The sequence below is a fragment of the Octodon degus genome, unplaced genomic scaffold, assembly GCF_000260255.1.
Source record: "Octodon degus isolate 3935 unplaced genomic scaffold, OctDeg1.0 scaffold00084, whole genome shotgun sequence".
NCBI classification, from domain to species: domain Eukaryota; kingdom Metazoa; phylum Chordata; class Mammalia; order Rodentia; family Octodontidae; genus Octodon; species Octodon degus.
The window spans coordinates 11,114,751-11,125,610 of NW_004524660.1; the positions used below are offsets into that span (position 1 = coordinate 11,114,751).

The following is a 10,860-nucleotide window of genomic DNA, read 5'->3' on the forward strand; positions in this document are numbered from 1 at the left end:
TGCTGAGCAGGTGCCTGGTGCCAGGTGGTACCTGCGAGCTGTGCCGGTGAGCGGCTGTGCTGAGCAGGTGCCTGGTGCCAGGTGGTACCAAAACGGCCTACTGAATGAACATGCTTCCAACCATTCATCTTAAGATGAATTAAACGATTTAAGAACTCAGAAATATTTTGTTGTTTTAACCCCAAGGCCATCTGTTTAACTTCAGGAAACAATTAGCATAATGAGCGGCTGGCTGGTACATATAGCTCCACAGCCATACAAAACGCATACAAAAAATAAAGGAAACTACTGGCTGAGAGCCTGATCGAGGACAAGGCTCTAGTAACAGAATTATTTTATTCCTACCCCCTAGGTAAAAACCTAGAAATGCCTCTCTTCTTAATGATCCTGTTGTGTTTTTCTTCTTGAAAAATCATTACACTTCTGCCTTACTCTTCTAAGTTAAGGTGAAGCACTCAATCTTCAGCGTTTCCTTGCTTATCTGTGATTCCCTCTTGACAGCTGAAGTAATTCCTCAGCAGGCTCGAATCTCCCTAACCTCCTCAGATGCTAGGCTGTCTTTATGAAATTCATCATCAGTTGTTTCTTACCAATCTAGAATAACTTACACTGGAAAGGAATAATTATACAGAAAAGGACACTTCAACATAGAGCCATTCCAACATAAAAAGAAGAACTGAAGCTTCAGTAAAACACTACTTGGTAACATTTGAGGGCTGGACCTAGTGCTACTGTCATCTTTTTGTTTTACTAACAAGTAAACTTACAGTAAGCCATAAGAGCTGAAGGAGAAACCAGTGGTCTAGAAAGGGTTGCGCCCTACCTGCTAAGTCTTCTGCCTAGTGGGCTGGGGTTGGACAGAAAGTTCATGGATGAACGTGGGGATGAAGGAATAAATGGACAAATGAACTTGTACGAATTCTTCCAAATGATGGCCACCGAGGTCACTGGTGGCAGGGCCAGGGCCACAGCCCAGTTCGCCGCCGCCTCCTTCCTTGGCAGCTGCTCAGGGGGATTCAGCAGTTACAGCTTCATGAGCAGTTCAGTAGCTAGCAGCAGAGCAGGAATCTTCCTAAAATAACTGACTGACCTTAGTTGTGTTTTTTAAAATTTCGTTCTGCTTTTAGACATGCAAACAAAAGAGGAGAATGAAAAGTGCCAAGTGGGATGACATAAGAAAATTACACTGCAGCCGGATCGCACATAGAGAATGACAGAAAAAGGGTAGGCAGAGATGGCTCTGTGATTTTCTTCTCACTCTCACCTGATCTAAGAGATATAAAAGGTACAAAGTTAGCATGCATTAGCTGTCAGATCAACAACATTCTATTAGAGACACAGGCTTCTCTAACAATGCAGTTATTTTATAACTTCAGGCCTGGCACAGGCAACAACTGGGGGATGAGTGGAGCAAGGGCTCACGCCTCGGGGCGGGGGGACGACGACAACACTCACTCTTCCAGGAAGTGCTGCTGGGGTCCGATGATGGAGCCCGGCCGGCAGATCCTGATCCAGGCAATGATCTCAGCGTGTGTAAACCTGTAGTGCTTCATCACGTAACAGGCGATCAACGTCCCCGTCCTTCCCAGACCAGCTGCAAGACAGGGAACACAGTAGCCAGTGCACCCGCAGGAGCGCTGAACTGCACCTTGTGCCCCAAGCGCTGTGTGTACAAGTTACGGCACCCAGGTGTGCATGTGTGAGACCCATGTGGGCACAGGGAAGCTACCGCGTATGTGGAGGCAAAGCGATGCGAGGCAGCAGATGGGCTGAGACACAGAGGACAGAGGCTGGAAGGAGGGGGACTCGGGCAGGAACACTGGGAAGGCAGAAGACGAACATGACCAGAGGGGGAGCTGTGCTGGAGAGACGCCCTAACCAGGTCACCAGGACAGTCACCAGGGGCTGAAGGTTCTGACCGAGGAAAGCGACGAAATTTTGATTTCATCCATGAAAACACTTAGAAAAGGAAATAGGGAAAAGCTGACGGCTTTACTTTTGATGTTTAATACTCTTTTTTTGAGGGGCCCTTCTGACAGACTTCCCTGATCAAATATAAAAAGACTCTTGTTTCCCAGTATCTTGAAATTTACAGTATTTTAGCAAACCTGAGACACCATCCTATCAACTTGAGGTGTAATGAACGGAATTATTCAAGTTCATGTAAGTAAAACAAAAAAAAATAGGACAAGCCATCAATTTTTAAATCTCCATTTCAGAAATTTTTAAAATCAATTTTTATTGGTATATATTTGCCATACATAATCGTCACTGTCACGGAGAATCTGTACCTGTGCATAACGTCTCAATTCTTTTTTTCCCATTTGCCTGCCGTCTCCTCAGCCCTTCTTCCCTCCCCATTTACGGAAACTCGGTTTCGCCTCTCCCTTCCCCCTTCCTCGCCGTCCCTTTCCTCACCTTCCCTCCCCCCCCCCCCCCCCCCCGGGCCTCCTCTGTCACCCTCCCTGTAAGCACCTTCCTCCTCCTTCCCAATCCCAGCTGTTCTGCTCCTTATTTGCCCTCCAGGCTTCTGAAATGTTACAGCGTGGAAAACGAATGCTCTCGCGGCAACGCAGCGCAGCCTCTTACATTACTGCCCCACACGCCTTGTTAAGCATTTTGTCCTAACCGCCCCCATGACATTCACTGTCACAGATCCACTGTGCATCTGTGTATGTGCTACATGTAAGTCTGTGCTTTCCACAGAGGAAGACTAAGGTTTTCACACACACAAAAGGAAACAGTGCCCCTTTGGGAGCCTTTCAGTTTAAGAACCGCCTCAAAAGTGAAAAAGAAATGACAGTCACGCTCGTGACTCTAGACACCTGGCATTTCCTTCCCTACGCTCTTCCTTTAAAAGACAAAAACACATACACAAAGTTTTATTACATGAGGAGTATGTGTGTGCGCACCCTGTTTTCGTGGGAAGCGCCTTTCCCCCCAGATTAAACACAACGTTCTTTAAAAAGAAAAGTTTACAAAGGTCTCAGCGGGGCTTGTCCTTCAACATGAAGAGGTACGAGCAAGCCGTCCGTCTGTCTTGCCCACAGCCTGCCGCTGCCAATTCCCCAGGTACCCACAAGGCTATGGCTAATCTGCAGATAAAGCACAGATGAGCGCCCTGGGGCAGGGCCGGGGCCACCAAGCAGCACTGGAGCGCAGCTGGCCTTCCTGGCGCCAGAGGACGCGTACTCTCGGCGCCCCCTCCTGGCGCAAGCAGCTTGTGGCGCCCTCAGGGAGGCTCCCAGTCCTCACACCCAGAGAGGTGGTGCAGAGAATTTTCACATTTTTCTGAAATTATGTTGCTTCCCCCTTTTAAAGAGCCTATAATTTAGATCTATAAAAAGAACCTACTTAGCACTCAATAGTTAGCAGCTCTCACCACAAATGAGCAGGATAGGAACACTTCACTAAGTTTCTATAAAAACTAAAAAAAAAAAAAAGTTAAAGCATTCATAATTAAAGGGCTCCTTGGCACAGCATGACAAGAGGTTGAAAGTGTTCTATTTCTACCAAGTCAAATTCCAGTTACTTTAGAGTTCCAGCCACTTTCTGAAATCTCTTTTGCATGCCAGATTATCAGTGCTGCTACCCCGGAGACTATTACTGGGAGCACAGAGTTTTGAAATTTATAGCCATTCTTTCCGCCAGCCACACAGTGGACAGCAGACTCTATGGTAGGGTTTCACACATCCCGGCAGATCGCGCTTCTCATTTGTCTCAGTGCATAATACTTCACAGGTTGAGACACGACAGCTCCATTCTCTTTCCTTATGCTACTGAAGTTCATCGGAAACAAGATAAGATTCACACTCCCTCTTCCTTCTAGTTCCATGAAGATCCTGAGTGCAGCTTGCATTCCCAGAAAATTAAACTGACTTAATTAGGGCAGATGTCAAAATAATTAACAGACCTACAGCAGCTTAAGTGTGCTATTAAGAGCAACGTGGCTGTAATTAAGCCAGAGGTGCCATCCTTGTAAGAGAATTGCAGGGCTGTACGGTGGCAGCGAAAGAACAGCGCTCTCAAGGGATGAAGCGTGGCCTTCCTGCACAAGCACTTACCTCTATGCTCAAAGCTCTGTCCCTAAACACAAGGGTCGTGCCAGGCTATTAACAGCAATATAAATTCCACAGGCTTGCTCGTGAGGAGCCCTGTCCAGCCAGAGGCTGAGGTTTACTGAAGCGGACCACACACTGCAGTCTGACGGATTAAACCACACAACCTGCTGGGCATAAAACCCCTGACCAAGAAGGCCACGTTAATCCCAGAAAAAGCAGATTTTCTACAGTGAGGGGAAGCTGCAGCTGGGAACCACCTAAGCGACCATAGCCGCTGTCTTTCCCTCTTTCTGGGCTGTGAACTGCAGGCCTAGGGCCAGGCATCTAATGAAGTGGGATGGAAAAGCAAAGGCGGTGCGAATGGGGTGCCTTCAGGCGGGGGTGTGGGAGTGAGGGGGTGGGGCACCGCAGTGGGGGGCCGCTTGGGCGCCTGGGGAGGCAGCTTCCCGCCCAGCGCCTCCGCCCACTCAGATCTTACACACTGGCAGCCGGCCTCCAGCTCAGGTCTGACTCCTGGGGGCACCGCTCGGCCCTCCAGGCGCCTGCCAGTCCTGGGCAGAGCCCTGCGCGCAGGGCACCCAGCGGCTCCCAGCGGCTCCCAGCCAACTGCGCCCCCAGGGTCGGGAAACCAAACGCTCTCCAGCAGGGGGACCCGGCGGGACGCGCCTGGCCGAACCCCCTGTCGTGGAAGGCCTTCGTGTCTGCTGCCAGCTTGCAACAGTCACACCTCCGTCCCCGGCAGAGCCTAACAAGTGTGCACCCTGGACTCCCCGCAGGCGTCTTTCAATTCACATCCAAGCCAGCGAGCTGAGCTGGCCGACAACCCGAGCAGGGGCGGGGGCCTGGGTGCAGACCCGGGGGGTCACGGGGACCTAGGACGGGCAGGTGCGCGCTGGAAGCGAGGGGGCAGGGCGTCCAATCCGTGGGGGAGGCATCGCCCCCAGGTCTGGCAGGGCTCATGTCGGTGGCCACCGCCCCACTGACGCCCGGGCTGCGCAGCACCCCGTGGGAAGGGGGCTCGCCTCCAGGCGTGCTACGCGGGGCCTCCTGCTTCCTGCCAGGCCAGCTGGCCGCTGGCTCCGGGCGGGTCCCCACCGGGAGCCGGACCTCAGCCTGCACACACCTTTGCAGTGGACTGCGATGGCCCCCTCGGTGTTCTCGCAGATGTTCAGGAACCTTCGCACGATGTTGTCGCTCGGCGTGCTGCCGTCTATGAAGAAGAGGTCATAGTGCTCAAAGCCAGCGTCCGTGAAGCGCTTCGCCTCGTAGATCTTCTTGTTCAGTCTCACAATCGCAGTCACATTATGCTTTTTGAAATAAGGAAAGTAGGCTTCGGGGGCGTGAAGCGGGTAACCTAAAGGGAAAAGGTACACATTTCGTCTTACATAACCCAGGATCACGAAACCCTCAACCACAAAGCGTGCAGATCTCACAAGAGTTTAGGGTGTTTCACCAGAGTGCAAAGGTCACGGCAAGAGCGACGAGCATCAGTCTGTGCAGCTGGAAACTCCGGAGCGGGTTAAACCAAATCCGGGGGTGGCTCGGGGCACTAACATGTGCACAACAGACCTGAGACTGTGATTTTATTCCCTGCGAGTATTGCTCTTCTCTTAACAAACACATTTCTGCTAAGGTTAGCTTTGCCAATAGTTTTATCATACAGTGATATAATCCCCAGCAAAACAGGTTTCAGGATTATTAAACACAATGTACAAAGCACAATGTATACAAGTCCTCTTTTAATTCTTTAAAAAAAACTTGTTAATGGCTAACCCCATTTAACAGATTAAGAAACTAAAAGTTAAGGAGATGATGGGCAAAGGATACAAAAATTCAGTTACACAAGAGGGGCAGATCCAAGAGACCTCCCGCACATCATGACCACAGTTACTAACGATGCGCTACATATGTGAAAGTCACAAAAGGAGAAGATTTTAAGGGTTTTAAGTGTGCTTATCACAAAACATGGAAATGTGGGAAGTAACACATGCTAAACCTGATGTAGCCAGTCAATAATGTGTATATATTTTAAAACATGTGGTACACCATAAACATGTAATGTCAACATAAAATAATTTTTTAAAAAACTGAAAAAATAACTTTAAATACATTTTGCTAATGCTTATTAACTCTACAAAATAACGGATTTAGTGTGGCACTTTGAAATACGTATGCAACGTATTTTGATCTACCTTCCATCTACCCTTCTTTCTATCCCCTCCTTCCAATTCTTATTCTCTTTCTCTGCTCTCTGATGGACACAAGAACTTTCTGATGGGCATTTTCTCTTTGGGAGGAAGGTGCTCACCCCAGGGCGGTGCCTGTCTCCATGCTGCCCACGGGCAGATGAGACACAGGCCTGGGTTTGGCCAATCAGCTCGGGCGGCCAGCAGGCCACTATAGACCTCTCCCAGCGGCACCAAGGGGTAAGGGGCTCATTTCTCAACACACTGGCTCCCACGCCTGTAACCAACACTGATCCTGGCACACCAGGACTTTGTGTGTGACGGCAGCCTGTGAAGTGACCACGAGTTTCCATACTGTTCGTGGTTGCGCTACCTCCTGCCTTGAACACTGCTCTGGGCGGGTAGTTTCTTACTGTCCCTCGGCTCCAGCCAACCTTCTTATACCCTGCTTGGTGACAGTGGCCCTGGGGTCCACATGCTGCTTTTCCTCGGGTAACTTCCTTGCTGCCTGCCTTCCTGTTAACAGCTGGAAGGCACCGTGTGGCAGAAGTGAGGCCCTCCTCCTGTTCGTCAGCAGCATGCAGCCACAGAACACAGTAGCACCCAGGTCCCAGCCAAGCGGGCGCCGCAGGCAGCCTGCTGCACCTACCTCAGGCCCTGAGCCCACACCCAACCCCAGCCCTCAAGGCTCCACAGCGACAAGGCACCCCTCAGGAGGGCTCAGCACCAGCCACCCTTGCCCTCCCTGTGCTCGCACCTCTCCTACCTCCCTTGTCCCTTCTGTCTCCCCAGCCCTGGGGCACCACCTTTCCATATTCTGGATTCTTTGGCACTACCTTCTTACTTAGTCTTCTCTGTAGCAAGCTCCTTGCATGAAATTCCCTGACCCTGGTATGGCTGCCAGTTTGCCAGATTCACCTCACAGGCTGTGAGTTACCCAAAACAGTCCACTGAATGACTTTTTGGTTTAATTTATCAGAGTTCATTTGACCACCTGCAAGCAAAACCCCCAGCCGGTAGATGTGGCCAAGGTGACACACAGTCAGGCCACATTGGAAGGCAGGACTAACTAATCCCAGGCAAGTACACGACTTCCATGGCCAGGCTTTCTGAGCACACGGGCACCACGGAAGCCAACATATGTGGAAACTTGCACACACAGAGAAGACACATGCTCTTTCACTTGCGAAGATCAAGTCTGCTCTCCTTATTTGCTCAAACTATTTCCTGACAGTAAATCTATAACCTCAGGGGAAAGCCAAACCCTGGCCCTCTGATTCTGTGGTCTGTGCTGCAGCTGATGTCAAGGAGGCTCAACTCGCCTCCACTTATTAGGCCTCCAAAGCAGACAGCGAGATGTGACGGCAGGGGCTGTACTTCCTCAAGTTGGTGAGTGAGTTTCTTTTAATCCCTAAAACTGATACCAATTTATTATTTAAAAAACTAAAAACACACAACCCCTTGTCAGCAACTCTTTGCGGGTGCCCTCAATATATCTGGACATGTTTTGTGGGAGGCTGGCGTCCACAGCAGGTGCAGGGCCGCCCCGAGGAACACTCATCTCTCCCCTGCTGCCTCGGGCACTAGACGGTGCTCTGGCTCCAGTGAGGTCCTGCGCTGACCCCACAGAATCAACTCCAGAACTAAAGAGATTTCCAAATTCATCACTTCCTACCTCATTTTAAAGTCAGGAAACTGAAGGACAGCAGGGTTAATTGATTAGTCCACCTCGCTGGTATTAAAGAAAAACCTGCAAAACTGCCAAGCAAAAGTAGAAAGACAAAAAATATGTTAAGCTCACTAACACAAGCACAACAGTGCTGCCCACCGAGTGTGTGCCAAGGGCCCGTGCTGTCCAGGCCCGTGATGGATTCTCCCTACTGCGCACCAGGAGGCATGCAACGTGCGCTATCCACCCCCATGACACAGGAAACCTGTGATGAGAGGGGCCTGGAGTCCGTGGAAGCTCACGCTGCAGCAAGGAAGGGACAAGGAGCCGGACTTCCTCCTGCCCGGGAGCTGTCCCCGGGCCTCCCGTAAAGGGCTGCCAGTGCCACAGATCACTGGGCTTCTGCCTCAGCCTATCAACACTCCTCACCCCAGCCACGTCACCCATGTGGGCGTACGTGTGAAGCCAGGCATGCTGACAACACCTGCGACTCCAGCACTTGGAGGCTGAGGCCAAAGGATGACAAGCCTGGACTATTTAGCAAAGCTCCGTCTTCAGTACAAATTGTAACAATGGCTGTGAAGGAGCTCAGGGCAGAGGTTCTGCACTGTACCTCAGTACCACACCCACGCATACGCACACACGTGCACACAGATATGAGAATGACACTTCCAGTTAGAAGATTTTTAAAAATCTGAAGTCCAAACTCTACTGCCATCACTATTCATCAATTCAAAATCAGCTAAGAAGCAGGCTCTCCATTCCCCACTGTCAACACTATGTGAGCGACCCTCCTACTTGTTCTCTGTTTGCACAAACACACCTGAATTCTCCCCTAACCCATTCTGCCACAATTAAGGCCTGCCTCCTGCCACACCCAAGTGTCAGCTGCTTGATCGTTAGTTCCTGAAAAATCTTAGCTCTCCTACTAACAAACCACTAAAGTGACTTACAGCTTCCTCAGGAAACAGTTTCTCAATATCTAAAAAAAAAAAAAGTCTACCAAGATTTCACTATAATTGAATAAAAATTGTTAATTCTAATACAAACTTAGTTTAAATTCACAAAGTACTTACAAAGCTAAAGACCACTTTTTAAAAAAGATGACATTACCAGCAAATATCAGATCCTAAAAAGGGGTTTCCAGTAAAGCATAAACATAAATGGACCCCTGTTAGGCATCCTAACAGCCTAAGCACACAGAACTTTGGGATCTTTCTTTCTCAATATGCAAGGGCACAGTTTATACAAAGAAAGAAATGCACATGCACAGTGGGAGCATCTCAGCACCAGTTCCTTTGTGGCTTGTTATCGGTATTGCTTAATTTCTGCAGCAAGCATGAACCAACTAGTGCTACGCATGCGCCTGCACAGCGCCTCGCACCTGAGGGTGAGCTGGGCCCAGAGAACTCCTCTCGGCGCCTCCTTGTCCACGGAACAACAGCCACGGAGTCCGCGAGGACAGTAAGTGGAGGGTGCGCACACAGAGCCTGAGCTCCACCCGGCCCACGAGCAGCCACAGCTCCGCTCCACATGGCAAAGTGCGATCACAAACAATTCTAGGATTCTTACGATTAAGAATCACGCTAATCCCCCAGCATGAGAAATGATAATACAAAATACCCTTCCACTTGGTGATTCTATTTCTAAGAATTTAGAAACTAGACCTGCAAGAAAAACGACTACGTAGGCCAACCACAGCAGGTTTTAAAAAGTAAAAAACTGTAAGCACCTTATATCTCATTCAGAAATAAATCACCAAAATTATAGCCTGTCATTCAATAGAAGAATAAACACCACAGTCCTGGAATCTGACAGCACGGATCTACATGTACTGCCACGGCGAGAAGTCTGCTGTGCCAAGCACAAGGGGCTGGCAGGGAGGTAAGCCGTCTGCTTGACCCCACCGTGCGAAGAAAACCTCACGTGTAGGCGGACACACGCAACGTCCATACACAGGGACAGAATTACGAGAAGGCTGTGCACACGCTCATGCACACACACACACACACACACACACACACACGGAGAAGCAAACGGGAGAAACCACGTGCCAAAGATCCTACCTTCCACTAGAAGACTCGGCACAATGACTGGTATGCTCTTTTTACTAGCCCATCAGCACTTTCTTTTTTTGTTGTTTTTAAGAATGTTATCTGTATAAAAATATTTAAATGACTTTTAAAATGATTCTTCTCATGTTCTCTGTCAGAAGACTTGGTAGGTTCTTTCAACTCTGCCAAATTGATACCCAATAACAAAGTCACAATTGAGAAAATACACCTAAGATTTCCAGGGCCCAGATCAGATCACTTGGCAGGTTGGCTTAATCAATTGTGTCCCAAAAGATCAGCTGTTAAAAGCAGTTTCCTCAGAAACTCCCCGTTATATCTAATGACCCAACATGACAGAGATAAATTAATGTCCAAAACAGAAAGAAATGTATTCCCAAACTCTTGCCTAGGAAGAGCTGACCCTGGCTTCTGTATTGCTTAATTTCTGCAGCAAGCATGGACCAACTAGTGCTACGCGTGCGCCCACAGAGTGCACATGTGTGGCAGTCTTTTTTTTTTTTTTGGTACCATGGATCAAGCTAGCACTTGCCAGGCAAGCATTTACGGCGCTGAGTTCTCTCCCCAGCCCCACGAAGGGGCTTCTGTCTGTCCACTTAACTCTCTAGCCCGGAGTGCCCATCGACAGGAAAACACCACGATTCAGACAGAGCTTCCTGAATAAATGTCATAGCTATGAAATGAAAAGTGTATTTGTAGAAAATCAAATTATCAAATCTAAATGTATAACAATATCCAATGAAACTGGATTTTAGAAGCAGCAATGGTGCTGCTGATGGTAAAAGAAGAAATCCAGAGGAGGGCTTCGAATTAGTTCCTCCAGGAAAAGGAGTCCACTCCACAACAGAGGGCAAAACAGGAGCTACCGTGTT

The 10,860-nt window shown here is 49.1% G+C and overlaps 1 protein-coding gene across 5 annotated transcripts in view; it reads right to left on the bottom strand.

Annotated features, from left to right (window-relative positions):
- Positions 1-10,860, bottom strand: part of Cdc14a (cell division cycle 14A) — a 157,239-nt gene that overhangs the window by 60,702 nt on the left and 85,677 nt on the right. For all 5 annotated transcript variants that reach the window (XM_023721682.1, XM_023721681.1, XM_023721680.1 and 2 more), the window contains 2 exons: positions 5,185-5,415; positions 1,456-1,594 (listed from right to left, as the gene is read on the bottom strand). In XM_023721682.1, the coding sequence (XP_023577450.1) occupies positions 1,456-1,594; positions 5,185-5,415 (370 nt within the window). The remainder of the gene's footprint in view (positions 1-1,455; positions 1,595-5,184; positions 5,416-10,860) is intronic.